Raw genomic sequence first — 19,707 nt, forward strand, 5'->3', positions numbered from 1 at the left:
GGGGACACGACAACACCTCCAAAGGAAGCAAAAAGAAATAAACTGAATAAATCGAACAAATTGGGTAATAGGAGTAAGAAAAATAGGAGTACCAGCGTGAAATAAGAGAAGATGGGATAAAAAGTGTACAACTCCAAATAGAGAGAGAGGGTGTGAGAGAACTTACCGCCTTGAGATGCACAAAATCCCCAATACCAAATACCTTGAACATGTACCCCCGATGTACTTCAACCACTGTGCTGTGCTGTACTGTACCCGTTGCTGTAGGCTTATACTGTAGCTTGATGTGTGTGAACCGCCAACCCGCCAAACCCACACCCATCAACAATTTATTTTGTTCCTCTTCGGTCACCACAACACAACCCACCAGCTTCCACACCCTCCCTCTCGTCTCCCACAATTCCACCACTGCTCCTCTTCCCTCTTCCCTTTCCATCTCTCAATCTCCTCACGCCCTCTCAATAAACCCATATCAACTGAATTGTTGTCTCTTCCGCTGCACAAGTACAATTCTTCGTAGCTGTCGCTTGATCGCAAGTTTCCAATTTTTGGTGAGTTTACCTCGAGAGCTTGCGAGCTCGTCCCCCCCGCTGCTGCTGTTGCCCTCAACGTCGAGGACTCGTGATTCCACCCAAACGTCGTGTGACCTATGTTTTCGGACTGTCGCTATGATTGGGGTACCACCGGGCGCAAAGCAAGCTCTTCTGCCCCGGTCGGCACTGTCGTTGTCGTCGTGCCTGTTGCCATAAGACCTTGGGGATCCAATCCACCGACGACTGTTGAAATGCTCGCGGATGTGCCAATTGTCAAGCCGTGACAGAGAGACTAACCAGCTGCACAGTCTCCGATTCCGACATAACCCACAATGTCTGCCAAAGCGATCCTCGAAGCTGATGGCAAGGCCATTCTCAACTACCACCTCACCCGCGCCGCCGTCATCAAGCCATCCCCTCTCCCAAAATCTACCACACACAACCCTCCCTCGAAACTTGCCTCGCTCTACTTCCCAGCAGACGCAGAGGTTGCGGCGATTCTCGACCAGGCCGAGGTTTCCTTCCCATGGCTGCTACAGCCAGGTGCCAAATTTGTCGCCAAGCCAGATCAGCTCATCAAGCGTCGCGGCAAGAGCGGTCTGCTCGCCCTGAACAAGACATGGCCTGAGGCGAAGGCATGGATCCAAGAGCGTGCCGGAAAGCCCCAAAAGGTCGAGTCCGTTGTCGGTGTCTTAAGGCAGTTCTTGGTTGAGCCATTCGTGCCTCACCCAGACGGAACCGAATATTATATCAACATCAACTCCGTTCGCGAGGTACGTTCAAAGATTTCCCATGGCGATCGATAGAAATTTGGAGTGCGGCTTTAACCGGCGAACTTTGTGATAAGTATCATGGAGTTCTGTGCCGAGTTGCAAGATCGATACTTGGCATGAAAATGTCCGAAAACGGCATAACAATTGCCAAAATGCAAATGTATGCGTCAAGCGACCATATATCAAGACAAGAGAGTTGAAAATGCACTGCACGAAGAAAAAGTTTGGGGAGGGCCTTTTTAATGAAGTTTGGATTGGCTATCGGCTCAGTCTTCGGACGAACGGCGGCTAGAGAAGGAGGTGCTCCGCACACCCACCAACCAACAAACACAGCACTCTGAGCCTGCATATTCTCGGCCGTCTTAGGCCATGCTTATCTCCCATGCATACTGGCAGTTGCTATTCACATGTTATCTTCATTTCGAATTTGTTTATTTTGTTCGATATCATTAAACTGTACTAACGTATTTAATTGCACAGGGCGACTGGATCCTTTTCACTCACGAGGGTGGTGTTGATGTCGGCGACGTTGATGAGAAGGCTGAGAAGCTTCTCATTCCCGTGGACCTGAAGGAATACCCATCGAACGAGGAGATTGCTGCCACTCTCTTGTCGAAGGTGCCAAAGGGAATCCACAACGTTCTCGTCGACTTCATCACCAGACTCTACGCCGTCTACGTTGACTGCCAATTCACATACCTCGAAATCAACCCATTGGTTGCCATCCCAAATGAGGATGCCACCTCCGCCGATGTGTTCTTCCTGGATCTGGCTGCCAAGCTCGATCAGACCGCTGAGTTCGAGTGCGGTGCCAAGTGGGCTGCTGCACGCTCGCCAGCTGCTCTCGGCATGACCGCCGTCAAGGCGGCTGATGGCCGCGTCAACATTGACGCTGGCCCACCAATGGAGTTCCCAGCGCCTTTCGGCCGTGAGCTGACCAAGGAGGAGGCATACATCGCTGAGCTCGACGCGAAAACTGGTGCTTCGCTCAAGCTGACCGTCCTTAACCCCACCGGCAGAGTCTGGACTCTTGTCGCTGGTGGTGGTGCGTCCGTCGTCTACGCTGACGCCATCGCCAGCGCGGGTTTCTCTGAGGAGCTCGCCAACTACGGTGAGTACTCTGGAGCGCCCACCGAGTCGCAGACTTACCACTACGCCCGCACTGTCCTGGACCTGATGCTCCGCGCCCCTCCCACCGACGAGGGCAAGGTCCTCTTCATTGGTGGTGGTATTGCCAACTTCACCAACGTCGCCTCCACATTCAAGGGTGTCATCAAGGCCATCCGCGAGTATGCACCAAGCATCATTGAGCACAAGGTCAAGATCTGGGTCAGACGTGCCGGACCCAACTACCAGGAGGGACTTAAGAACATCAAGGCTGTCGGCCAGGAGCTGAAGCTCGACATGCACGTCTATGGACCGGACATGCACGTCAGCGGTATCGTGCCTTTGGCGCTTGTGCCGGGCCGCTTCGAGGCCAGCGACGTGAAGGAGTTTGGCTCTGCCTAGAGCTCAGGTTTTGGGGATTAACAGTAATAAATGTACTTGAAAAAATTGTCCCATGTTGGACCATGGGTCTGCATGTGGCGGATATTTGCTCTGATGGGGCGCCTGCAATAGATACTTCCTAATGATAAAGACGATGTGAGATCTGTACTGTTACGAGTACTTTCTGCCACAGGAGCAGTTGGGGCCTTTTTTTTGATGAGATATATATATATCACGTGCTGTGAGGAATGTGCGGCAATTCTGGGATCTGTTTAAGTGACGGTGAGCCACTTGTCGATCGATGAAGATCGGAGCCACACCACCACCACTCACGTGCATTAGAGCAATTTCCCGCGAGCCTGGCGTGAGAGTGAGACGCTCTAGTATGGTTTAGTCGGGGAGATCCTTGCTGTCATGCCGCTCATTTTGTTCTTCGGCGCCGTTTGTTCTTTTCTTCTGTGATACGGTACAGAGATGATGCATGACGTGCCCGAGTACAAGACTCCAAGATGAGGTAGATGCTGCTGGAGTACTCATTCTGCTGGTTGATATCATGATACACCTCATATATCTAGCTACTCGTATTCAGCCATGTAGCCGTCCGTACAGCCAGCCAGCCAGCCAGTCAGCTACATTATAGCTTCAATAGTCAGATATGACAACAGCCAACACCAAGACAACGTTACGAGCCTCGTGCATCGTGAGATTACAGTGCTACACCCATATTACTACATCGATCCCCTCGGTTAAAGATGCTGCCGCCGGAGTAGGGGCGCAGCTCTCGTATTCAGACCGCCGCCGTTACGGTTTGAGCTTGGCGTTCGATGGCGCTTGACGCCGGTTGGCCCGTTCAAGTTAAGTTAACCTCGTAAAATGGGGAAAGGGCGGAAAGGACCCTGAGATTGTCAAAACTGTCAGGTACGAGGTACAGGGGCCACGGGCGCCCGCGGGCAGAAACAGACAGCGGCACCGCGCAAGGGTCCTAGTCCTGGTATTTACTGCGTATCTCACCCATATCCCCCCGCGAAATATCGACTTCGTCGCACCCTTTGTCCGTTCAAGAACTGAAACAACCACGCTCATTTTTATCTATCCAGAAGGCTCACTCTTTTTGCCTCTTTATCTTGTGATCGCGGGGTCTATTGTTCTTTTTGTTGCAGCTTCGGCGATTATTTCATACCTAACTTTTGGAATTAATACACGGAATAGAAAGCGGGACTTTGATTACAACAGATAACAGCCATGAAACGCGCCGTAAGTGAACCCTCCGAACCACCCGCGACAACAGTCAACCCATGCGAATTGTGTGCGACAGGTCTGCCTCGACTCAGGCTGGAGTTCGGGTGAAGACATGATGAGTACGTGCAGCTGACATTGAATCACCAGTCCCAAGTTGCGCTTCTGGCGCTTTGCGCCCAGGTCGCGACCGCTGTCACCCCGCTCATCGTCAAGGGGACCGATTTCGTCAACTCTGTTTCGGGCCAGCGATTCCAGGTCATTGGTGCTGCATATCAGCCTGGCGGAGAGGCGGGTTACAAGCCTGAGTCAGGACAGGACCCTCTCAGCAATGCGGAAACGTGCTTGAGGGATGCTGCTCTGTTGCAGAGAATTGGCGTTAACACTATTCGTGTTTACAACTTGTCGCCGGATATCAACCACGATGAGTGCGCGTCGATCTTCAACATTGCTGGCATCTATATGATGATTGATGTCAACTCTCCTAAGCCGAATGAGGCTCTGAGCAGAGAGGCACCGTGGGAAAGCTACAACCATGATTACCTGGAGAGGACTTTCAAGGTTGTGGAGGGCTTCAAGAACTACCCCAACACTCTGCTGTTCTTCTCGGCAAACGAAGTCATCAACGATGTGCCAACAGCCATTACCGTGCCATACATCAGAGTGAGTAGCCCCTCCCCCAGATTCTACTAGTCCGACACTGACATCAAGTTAAGGCTGTCACCCGTGATCTCAAGCAATACATCAAGCTCCACTCGGACCGCCCCATCCCAGTCGGCTACTCCGCCGCTGATGTCCGTGAGGTCCTCATTGACACCTTCAACTACCTGCAGTGCAGCTTGACCGGAGACGCCACAGACGAATCCATCACCGATGTCTTCGCTCTTAACAGTTACTCCTGGTGCGGCCCAGCTACGTTCAACGAGGCCGGCTACAACACCCTCGTGGACATGTTCAAGAAGAGCAGCGTCCCAGTATTCATGTCCGAGTACGGATGCCGCGAGATCCGTCCCCGCATCTTCGACGAGACCGCCGCGCTCTACAGCTCCAAGATGAACCCTTACTTCAGCGGCGGCGTCGTCTACGAGTACACCCAGGAGAAGAACGACTTCGGCCTCGTTGTCCTGAACTCGGACGGCTCTGCAAAGCTCAAGGTCGACTACGACAACTTCCAAGGCCAGCTCGCCAAGCTCAACATCACCGAGCTCCAGAGCACCTCCTCCTCGGCCGCCGCAACCCCCTTCCCCAAGTGCGTGTCCTCCCTCATCAAGGACAAGGGCTACCCCAACGACTTCACCAAGATCCCCAACCCACCCAACGACGGCCTCGCCGCGCTCATCAAGGCCGGTGTCAAGTCTCCCAAGAACGGAAAGCTCGTCACCATCGACAACTTGAAGGTTAAGCAGGTCGTTAAGAACAGCGATGATACCGTCATCACTGGACTCGAGGTCAGGCGCCTCACGGACGGAAATGTGCCTACTCCTATCGCGACCACTGGATCCCCTGCCGCTACTGGGACTACTGCGTCGCCACAGGAGACTAGCTCCAGCGCGGCGGTTGGGACGACGCAGCTTGGCGGGTTTGGATTCGTGATGAGCTCGGTGTTAGCTGCGCTGTATCTTATCTGAGTTTGAAGCGGGGTTGAGACGTAGATAGGGGTTCTTTTTGTGTATAGTTTTTCTCGTTACTTCTTTGGCAGCACGTTTTGGCTCGTCTGATACCTTCATAGCTGGCTATTGGACGTTCAATTGTAATTCTGTTTTATGATCACGTTTATACGTTTCTTTAGCGATTGAAGGTCTATTTAGATAGTGCATATATGTCATGTCCTTGTTACGGTACTTGCTTTCACTTGATATGGCAGCAGGCCAACTGGTGTCGTCCTCTATAATCTTTACATTTATGATGACACTGTCTACCGCCCCTGGAGTTTGAGGCGCTTACATACGAAGAAGCTTAAAATAAACCAGCTTCGTAATAATGATGACGCGGAGGTTACTATCCAACACATATCCCAGCCCCCTCGCCACCTCGTGTCCAGCACGGCTGACTACCTGGAGACTCGTATCAAAACACCGTATCCCAGCCTCTCTACCTCTGCCTTCCCGCATCGTATACCTATTCATAGATCGCCTCACCATCTGGGCCCCCCATCATCCCCCTAACACTCGCGCCCCCTACTCACCCCCCCACCCCCCCCCAATCACACCCCTTCCCCACACTCCCCCCGCATCCCCACCCCCACCAAACCGACCAGCAGCCAAAAACCTCCTCACCTCCCTATCCAGCAACTCCTCTTTCCGCTCGCACGCAGGACATATACTCGAGTGCGGCTTGAGGGCGTTGCGGCGCTGGCAGGGGAGGGTGGGGGCGCTGCAGGGGGCGAAGGGGGCGGTGATGTGCGTGCAGTGGAGGTGGAGGGTGTGTGTTGTTTTGCACATTGTGGTGGTGTGTGGTGGTTGTTTGGTAGTGTGGGAGGTCGTTGTGCTGGTGCCTCGGGGTGTGTGTGGTGGTTGTCGGTGTGGGAGGTTGTTGTTGTGCTGGTGCCTCGAGATGTGTGACGATGATTGTGTGGTTGCTGATGCCTTGGGTTTTGGATGTTTGTTTGGTGAGGGACTCGGTGGTTTGGTGGGAGGGTGGAAGTGAATGCGGACTTTTATATAGGGGTGTGATGAGGGGGATAAAGGCATTGTTTGGTGGTCGAAGGCGAGTTCTGTGGTATGGAAGGCAGTGGGTAGATAGTTCTGGAAGTTGGTGAGTTTGGGGGGTTTCTTTGTTCGTGAGACTTGGTTTGAGGCCAGCATCTACTGTCGAAGTCACAGGTGCTATCCCTGGGGGTGTTCACATGAGTCACTTTCAGAGCCTCGAAAGAGGGTGGACTTTGAAGCGGTATAAGCTCCTTTCCATCTTCCCTCGAGGACCGCCATCGAGGATAGTTCTATAACTTTGCACATAGAAAACATTAATCACATCACATGCTCACTCCTCAGACAAAGGTTCTAATAGAAAAACTCGTTGCTATCTCATTTAGTACAAATCAAATCCGCTGTAGTATCCAATCTACCACTATTGATATACGCATCTCATATAAAACCGCTGAAACAGGTAGCCGCGGCTACCCTCTTCTAAATAGCACTCATGATAGTTAAGGCCGTAAAATCCGCTAGAAGTACATCACGCTAAAGCAAAGGAATGTCGTCCGTCTCTTTGTCCCCGCGTCGCTTAAATCTGCCCTGCGGCAAGTATGGGTTATGATCTTCAAACTGATAAGTTAAATTGCTTGGAACATCCGTCATCTTTGTGCCTATATCATTCATATGTCAGCTAGTTCCATAAACATAGATTGGGGTTTATTACCTCCCAAGAGTATCCTTCCTCGAGAAAAACCTGCCACAGTATTCGCACTGGTGGCTCTTCTCCTTTATATGCACCGATTGATGGTGCCGCTGCAAATCCGTCTTCCGCCGAAACCTCTTCATGCAATCAGGCAAAGCGCAAACAAACGGATGGACTCGGTCCGCGTCATGTGTTTCCATGTGTGCTCGATAGTTATAGCTGCGGTTGAACAGCTTGCCACAGCCGTCCACTGTGCACTCATAGTTGCCATCCTCGCGCGTCGTCACTATCCGGGGACGCTTTTCCTGGCTCGGGGTTGTGCGAGAGCTCCCAGCATTTGTGCTGCTAGATCCCAGCACTACGCCCTCTGCCCCGGAGTCATAGCTTAGACCAGAATCTGCACCAGTAAAGCTTGACCCCGTGGGTGGCACGGGGGACAACCAGTCCTCTGTATCCAATACATTATCCAAGCCATATGTGTTAGATGGTTGGCCCGAAGATAGGTCGACTAGCCCGGGATGCCAATGGACAGAGTTATCCACCATTTGACTACTGCCAGGCTCATTGTAGGTACCGTTAGGTGGGTAATATTGTGGACCTGACAATGGAAATGGAATCTGTCCTGAGGCTGTAGCTAAGTTTGACGGGATAACATCCATTGAATAAGGGTTATAGTTCTGTGGTAGTGCATAATCGGCGACCTGCTGGGCTGAATTCAAATTGGTGAATGCAGACGCAGCTGATTGCTGAGGATAAGGAGACGTGAACGGCGAGCCCGCAAATGCATAGTCGCCAGTCGGGCTTCCGAAAGGTTCATGATCCGATATGGTCATTGATTGCATACTTGCATTTGCATCATTGTATGACTGTTGGCTAGAAGGCAAATATCCCCGCTCAAAATCATGGTATGACGGACTCGGAGACCGTGTATGTGAAGGTCTACTCATGTTGACGGTAGCACTGCTGGTGTTCTGATAGAGAGCCGGTGACTCAACCGGCCCAGGCAGAAGTTGATATCTTTGAGAAAAGCCGCGGAGATGTGACGACTTAAAGATAAAAATGAAAATATATGAAAGTATTTTGCATCTGGATAGAGTTGATTGTACCAAGAAGTGTCAATCCGAGAAACGAAATGGGAATACTTACACTTATATAACATCTAGCCAAAGGCAGGTGGATGTCGGAAAAGCAATAGGAACAACATTAGCCTCTTAATAATAACATCGTCGGCGGTTGTTGGATACTGAATAGGCATGGTGGAAGAGCAGTTCGGGGCCCAACGTGGCTGTCTGCCTAACTCTGCCTTGGCCGGCCCCAGTGAATCTCGATCTTTTCCACGGCGACAAGCGCTTCTTTTCACGAGAATTATCCAGGTCAAGTCTATGAAAAGACATTGCCAAGGCAGTGGACAAGGATGGCACCTCCTGTAGTTTTGGCGCAGGCATCAGTGAGGTAATTGCACATGTCCATCAGGCGTACCTAGAAAGAACTATTGACACGTCTCGAGATGCGGCAATTGCGACGGCGGAATTCACGCTCAGTTAGGCATGACTCGTCTTTTGGATCCTTTTGGATTCATAACTGTACATATTCCAGCACAATTGTCGTTTTCTTCCTGCATTGAGCAATACCGTCACGGGATATCACCCAAAGCATCTTAGAGAGTCACACCGGGGGCACAGTAGTTCAATATTAATCCGACATCCCTGCTCCCCCAGGCCGAAGCTCCGTTTTGCCGACGTTGCGCGGTTCTTTTCGCGCTGCGCGCTATCGCATCAGCCACAATCGCCCTAATCGCCCCCAACCTCTATCGTGTCTGCCTGATAAACAAAATAGGTGCGGCGTCGATATATCGTATAGCTATAGAGAGCACAGTATGTATTTGAGACACTGAAGATACAATACTTATATTTGCGGTGTTTGTTGGTGGAGTCACAATTATTAAAGGAGTAGAATTAAGGTGGATAAGGCAAGTGGGCACATGCTGCAAAGTGCTCAGGCACCACACCTCGTGCTCTAGGCGCCTCTGGAGCATATCAGCCAAACTTCTTGACCAAAAAACGTGACCTCGTTCACGTTCCATGCACTTCAACCTAACAAAATATCAACACTTCCATTTGTCTCCAAAAATGAAGTTCAACATAGAGTAGCTCCCTCCCTCAGTCTTCTGGGTTTTCTTTGGCTAATTATAGCTAGTGACCTTCCAGTTCTCTTCCCATATCCAAGAATCTACCCAGGTAAGCATCCCTCCTCAACCCTCCCTGATATCCGGCTGTGTTTGTATTGAGCGAACTTGGCTAACTTTGACTCAGAGCAATATGCGTATGCCATTATGCCTCCCTCTTATTGACACTCCGCTGACTCTTTCGTTTGCAGATACATGTGCGATCTCAAGAGTCCGTTACCTGCTCTACTCTCATAGGTGCAACTTGACTAACGGTCTACACAACAGGGACCCTCGATGCGGGGGGTCATTGTGTCTTGGAGATGCCCTCGGGGACCGGGAAAACCGTCTCTCTCCTTTCGTTGATCGTGGCATACCAGCAGTACTATCCCGAGCACCGCAAGCTGATATACTGTTCACGTGAGTGGAGCATAGTGGATTGAGATATAAGCTAATGGCCATAGGTACAATGTCCGAGATCGAGAAGGCTCTTGCTGAGTTGAAAGCCCTCATGAACTATAGGACTGAACAGCTTGGTCGCGTGGAGGAGTTTAGAGGACTTGGTCTGACAAGTAGGAAGAACCTCTGTTTGCATCCCTCCGTGAAGCGGGAGAAGAGCGGAGCAATTGTCGATGCTCGCTGCCGGAGCCTTACAGCTGGGTTCGTAAAAGACAAGAAGGAAAAGGGCGAGGACGTCGAACTTTGCACATACCACGAGGTACTATAATCAACACGCACGGTATCTATTGAAGCACTGCTAACAGACTAGAACCTGGACCTGCTTGAACCGCATGATCTGATACCAAATGGCGTCTGGACGTTAGATGGCATTATGCGGTACGGCGAGGAACACAAGCAATGCCCATATTTCACATCACGGCGAATGGTATGTTGCTGGCACTCGAAGTCCACCTCATGGTCCTAATTTCTGTAGATGCCATTTTGCAACGTCATTATCTACTCATACCATTACCTTCTCGACCCAAAGATCGCTGAGCGTGTGTCGAAAGAGCTTTCGAAGGACTGCATAGTAGTCTTTGACGAAGCTCACAACATCGACAATGTCTGTATTGAGTCTTTGAGTACAGATATTACTGAGGACTCATTACGAAAGGCTACAAGGGGGGCACAAAATCTGGAAACCAAGATTTCCGAAATGAAGGATACTGATGCGGAGAAACTTCAGAATGAATATGCCAAACTGGTCGAGGGGCTTCGTGAAGCAGATGAAGCTCGAGAAGAGGATACGTTCATGTCAAATCCAGGTGAGTATTCCAACCAGCATACATATCGAAATTGTTGTGCTTACTTCAACCGACAGCCTTGCCAGATGACCTGCTCAAAGAAGCGGTCCCGGGAAATATTCGCCGAGCCGAACATTTTGTTGCATTTTTGAAGCGTTTTGTGGAATACTTGAAGGTAGTCATGCGCCAATACGGGGTCTGTTGCCTGGACGCTAATTTTGGTGCAACTGCAGACACGGATGAGAGTTCGACAAGTAATTTCAGAAACACCCTTGTCCTTTTTAGCACATCTCAAGGAGACGACATTCATCGAAAGAAAGCCCCTTCGGTTCTGCGCGGAGAGACTGACCTCGCTCGTTCGGACATTGGAATTGACAAACATTGAAGATTACCAACCTCTGCAACAAGTCGCTACGTTCGCTACGCTGGTTGCAACATATGAGAAAGGATTTCTTCTCATACTTGAGCCATATGAGTCAGATACAGCGGAGGTTCCAAATCCTGTTCTGCATTTTACATGTCTCGATGCTGCAATCGCGATCAAACCGGTCTTTGACAGGTTCAGCTCAGTTATTATTACATCAGGGACATTATCTCCATTGGAGATGTATCCCAAAATGCTAAACTTCACAACAGTTGTACAGGAAACATATCAGATGACACTCGCACGGCGATCATTCTTACCAATGATTGTGACCCGCGGCAGTGATCAAGTGGCTATATCTTCTGGTTTCCAAGTTCGCAACGAGCCCAGCGTGGTAAGGAACTACGGGAACTTACTTACCGAATTCTCCAAAATCACGCCTGATGGTATGGTGGTCTTCTTTCCATCATACCTCTACATGGAGTCGATCATCAGCATGTGGCAGGGGATGGGAATTTTGGACGAGGTTTGGAAATACAAGCTTATCCTTGTCGAGACGCCCGATGCTCAGGAGACTTCTTTGGCGCTTGAGACTTACCGGACGGCTTGCTGTAATGGCCGTGGAGCCATCCTTCTATGTGTAGCTCGCGGTAAGGTTTCCGAAGGTATCGATTTTGACCATCAATACGGCAGAACGGTGTTGTGTATTGGCGTTCCTTTCCAATATACAGAGTCTCGAATTCTCAAGGCTAGACTCGAATTTTTGCGAGAGACATACCGCATCCGTGAGAACGATTTCCTGTCTTTCGATGCAATGCGTCATGCTTCTCAGTGCCTGGGTCGTGTACTGAGAGGTAAAGACGATTACGGAATAATGGTTCTCGCTGATCGTCGATTTATGAAAAAGAGGGCGCAACTTCCAAGTTGGATCAACAACGCCGTGATGGATTCGGACACGAATCTCAGTATCGACATGGCCGTCAGCAGTGCCAAGAAGTTTTTGAAGAATATTGCTCAGCCGTTCAAGCAGGAGGACCACGAAGGCATCAGTACATGGAGTGTAACCGATCTACAGAAACACCAAGAGAAAGAGGACGAAGAGAAGATCCGAGAGTTGCAGGATGGTGCAGCATTGGAAGACTTACGACACGGCAATGAACAAGACGTGATCATGGGCGATGAGTATGGTATGGATGATGAGGAGTTTGAGGCCGGCATGATGGAATTAGATGGATAATAAAAGGAGCGATTTCAATTCCGGTGTTTGGCGAAGCATACGCGAATAGGGTGGATGGGTTCCCACAACAGCAACTTGGCAAAAGGTATAACTAGAATGGTTCATAAAGCACGGCGTATTAATTCTTTAGTTACTCTCGGAGTACAACCCGAATACTAATTTCTGGGGTATAAATTGTTACAATATCTACATCTCAAGGCATTGTCTTCGCTTGAGTCCACATGTTTTCCATCTTCGACCTAGTCAATGCCTCCCGTGCTGTTGCATCTGTTTCGCAAACTTTACTTCCCCATTTGCGAAATGCTCTTGCTTTTTCTTCGCCCTCGAATACCAGTGTGCAGCTGTTCAGACTCATGTCTTTTAAGGCTCCTTTCTCATCTTCTCCCTTCAGCCAGTCCACCAATTCTTCTTGGTGCGTTTCCTTCGCTCTTGTTGGAGAGCTTTCGGTCCAATCAATTCGAGACAGCATCAGTTTCTTATATTGCCTGATGCTGTGTTCTCCACCTTCCACAATGACCAGGTTGAATCTTGGGTTCATGATGCATATTCCTGTAAGAGCGTATTGCTCCGCGTTTTTGGCAATCTTAAATCGATGGCTACCATTTGCCAAACTGTTGATCTTGAAAACCATGATGTGAATACCTTTGGCGGCATCCTTCTCCTGATTCAACGCCAATTTTTCGAGCTTTTGCTCTTTGGTGAGTTTTCGGTCTTCGTTCGTATCCAAATGCTTCGTGTGCCGCTCCGCAATTTCTCTGTTGACCCGTGCCTCGACTGCAGTTGGATCTTTGACAGCCTCTTCACCAAGAACACGCATGAGATTCCCCTTCTTAACTTTTGGAGGAGGTGCAGGTTCAAGACCCAGTCTAATCTTTGCTTGTTGCTCCTTAAGATCAACCATGCGACGTTGCCGCCGTAATTTGGCCTGCTCCTTCGCTGTTAAGAACATAGGCTTTGGTGCCGGCACATTTTTCTCCTGCGGGGGTTCAAGGAGAACCGGGTGTTGTATGTAGTGTGTTATAATGGAATCGGACGTGTCTAGCTTGAGTCTCTTCGGGTAGTCAATGTGCGTATAGTCTTTGCCATCCACCAAGCCTTCATCCCACCACTCGATATCAGGAGGTGCCTCAACGAGATAGTTCTTTTCTGTGTCTAAATCTTCATCGATGCCAATCTTTCGTGACGATTCTGCGATCCGCTTTTTCATCGCCTCCAAGGCGGCCTGTCGTCGGAGTGCATTTGCCTGCTGGATATACTTCCCTTTCTGGTTGAAGACAAGCTGTCGTGAATTCCTGTTCTTGAGTGTCGCTGTCTGTCCGCCCAAGCTATTATCGAAGTATGGATTGTTGCGGATATCTTCTGGTGACGGGCCTGACAAATCGAGTTGTTTTTTGCCTTTCGCAGACTGTTTCTCAAGAGGTCGTGCGTTGCCTATGCTCGTTGCAAATTTTGGCGCGACACTCTTCGAGGGCTTCCACTGACCATGATCTTCCAGTGCAGGATGTAAACCAACATTTAGACCTCCTTTCGCTTTGCTATTCCCAACTGCTGCGGCGACTCTAGCCTTCAACGAGGCAAGCTTGTCTGATGCTGATTCTGGCTTCTGGACTCGGCTCCCAGAGTCATGTCGAGGGCCCAGTACTGGAGAACCCTTTCCATGGTCCATGATAAGATCACCTTCCTCTGAAGATGTGAACGGCCTTATTTTATAAATATTGATGTGGGTGAGTTAGAGTTGTGGCCAAGAAGTTGCGATTGTGACGCGTTGTGGCAGATCTTGGGGTCGTAAGTTGGGGTCAACTGGTCACGTGGGTAGATTTTCTGCCAGCACTATTTGCTCACCGCCTGATGACCGCGGACTTTTCTGGACATTTCAAGTACTTGTGCCATTAATTTTTTTGATCTCAATGCACGTACCGCCCCAGATGTTCTGTGTCAATTCTATAGCAGAGTGATAATGAATATCTCGCAACCGGTCTCATCTGCCATTGGCAGTGTTGACTTTGCGTTTCTTTCTCAAGATGAGATTAAACGTCTGTCAGTAAAGGCCATTCAAAACCCGACAACCTTCGACACTCTTTTGAATCCAGTTCCAGGTGGATTATACGACCCTGCTCTTGGAGCTTGGGGTGATATACAGTAAGATATGCTACTCTATAATACTTCTTGCTTTTATCTAATTTTCAAATAGATGTACAACATGTCACCTCGGTGCCCTGTCCTGTCCTGGCCATGTCGGCCATATCACTCTCCCAGTTCCCGTTTACCATCCAACTTTTATGGATCAACTCCTACGGCTACTACGCGCCAAATGCGCATATTGCCACCATTTTAAAATGTCCCGAAAGGATGTGAACCTATACCATTGCAAGCTCCGTCTGATCCAGGCCGGCCAACTTAGTGCCGCTGAAGAATTAGACAACATAGACTTTGTCGCAAAGAAAGCGGCAGCTGTGGAGCAAGAAGACGAAAGCAGCGACTCTGCCGACGATAATGGGGTGGAGACCACCATAAAGCAACGACTCACGTTTGTGAAAAAGGCAATCCGGGACGCAAAAGCAACACCCTGGGATTGGAAGCTCGAGAAGAATGAAAGTGTTGCGGAAGCTCGGCGAGAGGTTATTAAAAGTTTCCTCAAGTCCATCACAGTCTCCAAAACATGCGCAAACTGCAGGGCCATTTCCAATGGATTTCGCAAAGATCGATTTGTCAAGATATTTGAGAAGCCCATGTCAGCGAAAGATGAGGCTAAGAACGCCCAACAAAATCTTAAGGCGGTCAATGCTATGCGCATTGTGTCCAAAGATGCAAAGAAGTCCAACGGATATGCGTCGGATGAAGGCATCGCCGATATAGATCTTTCGTCAAACGAAGAGGACGAAGGCGAGGGGCATACTCTCGATGTCGCTGGGGGCCTTGTCTCGAAAGAGCGTTCATCATCAGAAACCACTGCGATCTCCAAACAGAAGTCATCCACCACAGCAGCTGAGCGATATGTCAATCCTATGGAAGTAAGGGCGAGCTTGACACTGCTCTTCGAGAAGGAACAAGAAATATTGTCATTGGTCTATGCTTCTAGATCGTCGACAAAGAAACCAGCCGTTATCACTTCCGAATTCTTTTTCTTGCAAACTCTTCTTGTTCCGCCAAACAAGTATCGACCAGAAGCGCGAACCGGAGCTGGGGAGATTGCTGAGGCTCAACAGAATGCTTTATATAAGCAAATCCTGACCGCAGGTCATATGACAGCTCAAATATCGAAAGAATTGGACAACCCTGATTTAGCCGACACCAAATACCGGAGGAGAGACTTCTCGGATCTTCAAGAATCGTGGGTGAAGCTTCAGGATAGCGTCAATTCCTTGATAGACCGAGATAGGAACCCGATCCAGGGCGCTGCCGGTAAGAAAAATGAAGACGGTATCAAGCAAAAGCTTGAAAAGAAGGAAGGATTGTTCCGCAAGAACATGATGGGAAAACGTGTCAACTTCGCTGCAAGAAGTGTCATTTCTCCCGACCCCAACATCGAGACCAATGAAATCGGTGTTCCACCTGTTTTCGCAAGAAAGCTTACATATCCCGAACCTGTCACGAGCCACAATTTCAAGGAGCTACAGCAAGCCGTAATTAATGGAGCAGACAAGTGGCCCGGTGCAGCTGCTATTGAGAATGAGAATGGACAAGTAATCAACCTACGAACGAAGACTCCAGATGAACGGCAAAGTTTAGCAAACCAGCTTCTGGCTTCATCTGGTGTTGGCGCCAATGGGGCACGGAACAAAAAAGTTCATCGTCATCTCACCAACGGAGATGTCGTTCTCATGAACCGTCAGCCCACCCTCCATAAGCCGTCTATCATGGGACATCGCGCGAGAGTTCTCCCTGGCGAAAAGACGATTCGTATGCACTACGCCAATTGCAATACCTACAACGCCGATTTTGACGGTGATGAGATGAACATGCATTTCCCCCAAAATGAGGTTGCGCGAGCTGAAGCTCTCCAAATCGCCGACACTGACCACCAGTATCTTGCCGCAACGGCCGGAAAACCGCTACGTGGTCTTATTCAGGACCATATTTCAGTGTCGGTCTGGATGACGAACCGTGATACTTTCTTCGATCGGGCGACCTATCAGCAACTGGTTTACAATTGCCTTCGTCCCGAGAGCGGCCACATTATTGGCGAACGTATCGAGACTGTTCCTCCAGCCATAATCAAGCCATTCCCACAGTGGACTGGAAAACAAATCATCACCACAATTCTGAAGAATATTACGCCACTAGGATACACTTCCCTCAACCTTATTAGCAAATCCCAAGTTCCTGCTGATCGTTGGGGACCAAAGTCTGAGGAAGGCCAGGTTTTATTTCAGGATGGAGAATTGATAACCGGAATTCTCGACAAGTCGCAACTAGGACCTAGTGGCGGTGGCTTGATTCATTCGTTGCATGAAGCACATGGACCGACAGTTGCCGGGAAAATGCTCAGCATACTAGGGCGACTTCTCACCAAGTTTCTTCACATTCGAGCATTTTCTTGTGGTATGGAAGATCTTCTTTTGACCTCCGAGGGTGAAAAAACTAGGAAGGAAAAGCTCAAGGATGTCCACTTAATCGGATTAGAAGTGGCCGCCAAGTATGTAACATTGGAGGACCGGAAACCAACAGCCAATGACCCTGAACTACGAAACCGACTCGAAGATGTGTTGAGAGATGACACTAAACAGGAAGGCCTTGATGTGATGATGAACGGCAGTTCCAACAAACTATCGTCAGAAATTACCAAAGCATGTTTGCCACATGGGTTGGTGAAACAGTTTCCGAAGAACCAAATGCAGAATATGACCGTGTCCGGTGCAAAGGGCAGCGCTGTCAATGCCAACCTTATTTCATGCAATCTGGGGCAACAAGTTTTGGAAGGTCGCAGGGTTCCAGTTATGGTCTCCGGGAAGTCATTGCCTTGCTTCAAGCCATTCGAAACTAACGTGCGAGCTGGCGGGTATATTGCAAATCGATTCTTGACAGGTATAAGGCCTCAGGAATACTACTTTCACGCCATGGCTGGAAGAGAAGGACTTATTGATACAGCAGTCAAAACCTCCAGATCTGGATATCTTCAGCGCTGTCTCATCAAGGGTATGGAGGGACTGAAAGTCGAATACGATACATCCGTTCGCGACTCCGACGGTTCTATGGTTCAGTTTTTGTACGGCGAGGATGGACTCGACGTTACCAAAACGAAGCATCTAACGGACTTCAAGTTCTTATTGCAAAACATAGAATCTGTCGTGGCCCAAATGAAACTCGGAGACGACCTTGAAGTTATTGGAGAGCACCAAGAGAAAATCCAGAAGATGATGAAACGCGGCATAAAGACAGCAAAGGCAAATACCGCCGATGTGTCCGATCCCGTCTTGGCCCATTATCACCCAGGCAGGCACTTGTACTCGACCTCGGAGAGTTTCAACCGTTCATTGAGTAGCTATATCAAGGAGAACCCAGATGGCCTCATCAAGTCAAAGAGCAACCCAAATGCGTACAGTAAAAAGGAACTAGGACCTATTCTGAACGTAAAGTATCTGAAATCGGTTGTTGAGCCCGGAGAGGCCGTTGGAATTGTCGCTGGCCAATCTATTGGCGAACCTTCTACGCAGATGACACTTAACACCTTCCATTTGGCTGGTCATTCGGCAAAGAATGTCACTCTCGGTATCCCACGTCTTCGAGAAATCGTCATGACCGCAAGTAACAATATCTCTACTCCATCTATGACTCTTCAAGTCAACGAGGAGATGACGGAAGAGGCTGGCCAAAAGTTTGCTAAGGGCATAAGCAAACTCTCATTGGCGGAGGTGCTGGATGAGGCTTCAGTTAGTGAGCGAATCGGCAGAGGAACTTCACAGTCTCGGGCAAAAATCTACGACATCAACTTGAAGTTTTTCCCCCCACAGGAATACAAAGACACGTATGCCATAGATGTCGCCGACGTCATTTCTACATTGGAGAAGAAATTTGTTCCAAAGCTACAGTCTCTTGCGAGAAAAGCTCTTGGGAAGAAGAAGGGCGAAAAGAAGTTGAAGTCTGCTGCTAATACGGCTGCCGTCCCGGAAATTGGCAAGTCTGTGGGTATCATTGAAGAGGCTAGGCCTGAGGGGGAAAAGGAACCTCGCGATGAGGACGATGAGGATGAGGATGATGACGGTGATGCTACGAATGCCAAGCAAAAGGCCAACCGCGGACAGGCGGTCTCTTATGGTGCCAACGACGAAGAGGACGATGCCGTTCAAACCCAGATGGAAAGGGAGGCATCACCCGAAGACGAGGATGACAGAGATGACGAAGGGTTCCAGGGCGGGTCGCGCGGTTCAAGATTGGGCAACGACGAGGACTACGAGAACGACGAAGAAGAAACAGGCGCCGCCGACCAGGCCCTTTCTGATGACCGCCAGTCAAGGGTCATGTCCAAAAACGCGGATGTATCTCGGTTCCGATGTGATGAGGGTGGCTCGTGGTGTAAGGTCACGCTCGAGTATGATGCCAGTTCGCCAAAGGTCCTCATGCTGAATATTCTTGAGAGCGCTCTCCACGCCTCGTTAATTCAGCAAATTTCCGGGCTTGATACGTGTACATATGTAGCTGGGAAGGGTTCCGATGCTGCTGTTGTCTATGCCTCCGGAGTTAATCTCAAGGCTATGCAGATGTACAGCGACTACATCAACCCGAACAAGATCTCGACTAACGACATTGCTGCGATGCTAGAGCACTACGGTGTTGAAGCCTGCCGAGCAACAATTATTCAAGAACTGTCCGGGGTCTTCGGAGGCCACGGTATCGCCGTGGACAACCGCCATCTGAACCTCATTGCTGATTTTATGACGAGGGGCGGCGGCTTCAGTCCTTTCAATCGCAATGGCCTGAAGGGCAGTGTCAGTCCTTTCTTGAAGATGAGCTTTGAGACGACTATTGGGTTCCTCAAGGACGCCGTAATGGACGGTGACTGGGATGATCTGAGAAGCCCCAGCGCGAGAATAGTGATTGGGAGAACTAGCAAAGTTGGAACTGGAGCCTTTGATGTTTTGACAAAGGTCCCCGTTGACAGCGACACCGACCATGTGATGTCAGGTTGAGGTATTACTGGTGCGACTTGGGCTGCTTAGATCATTAAATTTTGGCGCGAAGGAGTGGGCAGTTATTACGGGCAGGTTATTGATGGTTTTTGCAAGTGATTGGAAAAATAGAAGCTGTGTATGTAAAAACGATAAGTGTTTTGTTCAAACAGCCGCTCACGATTTATTTGGAGATATGCACTGTGAGACTGACTATGAATTTGAT

The 19,707-nt window shown here is 49.5% G+C and overlaps 6 protein-coding genes across 6 annotated transcripts; 4 read left to right on the forward strand and 2 right to left on the reverse strand.

Annotated features, from left to right (window-relative positions):
- Positions 1–319: 319 nt before the first annotated feature.
- Positions 320–3,042, forward strand: ACL2 (glutathione synthetase ATP-binding domain-like protein). The gene is made up of 3 exons (XM_018277305.2): positions 320–551; positions 842–1,306; positions 1,787–3,042. The coding sequence occupies exons 2-3, from the start codon at positions 866–868 to the stop codon at positions 2,813–2,815; spliced, it is 1,470 nt and encodes a 489-aa protein (XP_018128038.1). The 5' UTR covers positions 320–551; positions 842–865; the 3' UTR covers positions 2,816–3,042.
- VE01_07875 (uncharacterized protein) lies at positions 3,043–5,870 on the forward strand. Its single transcript, XM_018277306.2, has 3 exons — positions 3,043–4,048; positions 4,181–4,693; positions 4,747–5,870. Exons 1-3 carry the CDS (start codon positions 4,037–4,039, stop codon positions 5,656–5,658), a joined length of 1,437 nt encoding a protein of 478 aa, XP_018128037.1. The 5' UTR covers positions 3,043–4,036; the 3' UTR covers positions 5,659–5,870.
- A 1,170-nt stretch (positions 5,871–7,040) lies between these two features.
- VE01_07876 (uncharacterized protein) lies at positions 7,041–8,499 on the reverse strand. The gene is made up of 2 exons (XM_018277307.2): positions 7,388–8,499; positions 7,041–7,334 (listed from the first exon to the last, which is right to left on the reverse strand). Exons 1-2 carry the CDS (start codon positions 8,311–8,313, stop codon positions 7,289–7,291), a joined length of 972 nt encoding a protein of 323 aa, XP_018128040.2. The 5' UTR covers positions 8,314–8,499; the 3' UTR covers positions 7,041–7,288.
- Positions 8,500–8,795: 296 nt separating this feature from the next.
- On the forward strand, positions 8,796–12,542 carry RAD15 (DNA-dependent ATPase of the nucleotide excision repair factor 4 complex). Its single transcript, XM_018277308.2, has 11 exons — positions 8,796–8,818; positions 8,874–9,512; positions 9,563–9,603; positions 9,679–9,688; positions 9,743–9,762; positions 9,819–9,950; positions 9,995–10,248; positions 10,300–10,416; positions 10,465–10,795; positions 10,852–10,949; positions 11,008–12,542. Exons 2-11 carry the CDS (start codon positions 9,448–9,450, stop codon positions 12,373–12,375), a joined length of 2,436 nt encoding a protein of 811 aa, XP_018128039.2. The 5' UTR covers positions 8,796–8,818; positions 8,874–9,447; the 3' UTR covers positions 12,376–12,542.
- On the reverse strand, positions 12,484–14,203 carry VE01_07878 (uncharacterized protein). The gene has a single exon (XM_018277309.2). It carries the CDS (start codon positions 14,039–14,041, stop codon positions 12,569–12,571), a length of 1,473 nt encoding a protein of 490 aa, XP_018128046.1. The 5' UTR covers positions 14,042–14,203; the 3' UTR covers positions 12,484–12,568.
- A 77-nt stretch (positions 14,204–14,280) lies between these two features.
- On the forward strand, positions 14,281–19,640 carry VE01_07879 (uncharacterized protein). Its single transcript, XM_018277310.2, has 2 exons — positions 14,281–14,514; positions 14,567–19,640. Exons 1-2 carry the CDS (start codon positions 14,333–14,335, stop codon positions 19,500–19,502), a joined length of 5,118 nt encoding a protein of 1,705 aa, XP_018128045.1. The 5' UTR covers positions 14,281–14,332; the 3' UTR covers positions 19,503–19,640.
- Positions 19,641–19,707: the final 67 nt, after the last annotated feature.

Source organism: Pseudogymnoascus verrucosus (assembly GCF_001662655.1).
Source record: "Pseudogymnoascus verrucosus strain UAMH 10579 unplaced genomic scaffold scaffold_40, whole genome shotgun sequence".
Lineage (NCBI taxonomy): Eukaryota > Fungi > Ascomycota > Leotiomycetes > Thelebolales > Thelebolaceae > Pseudogymnoascus > Pseudogymnoascus verrucosus.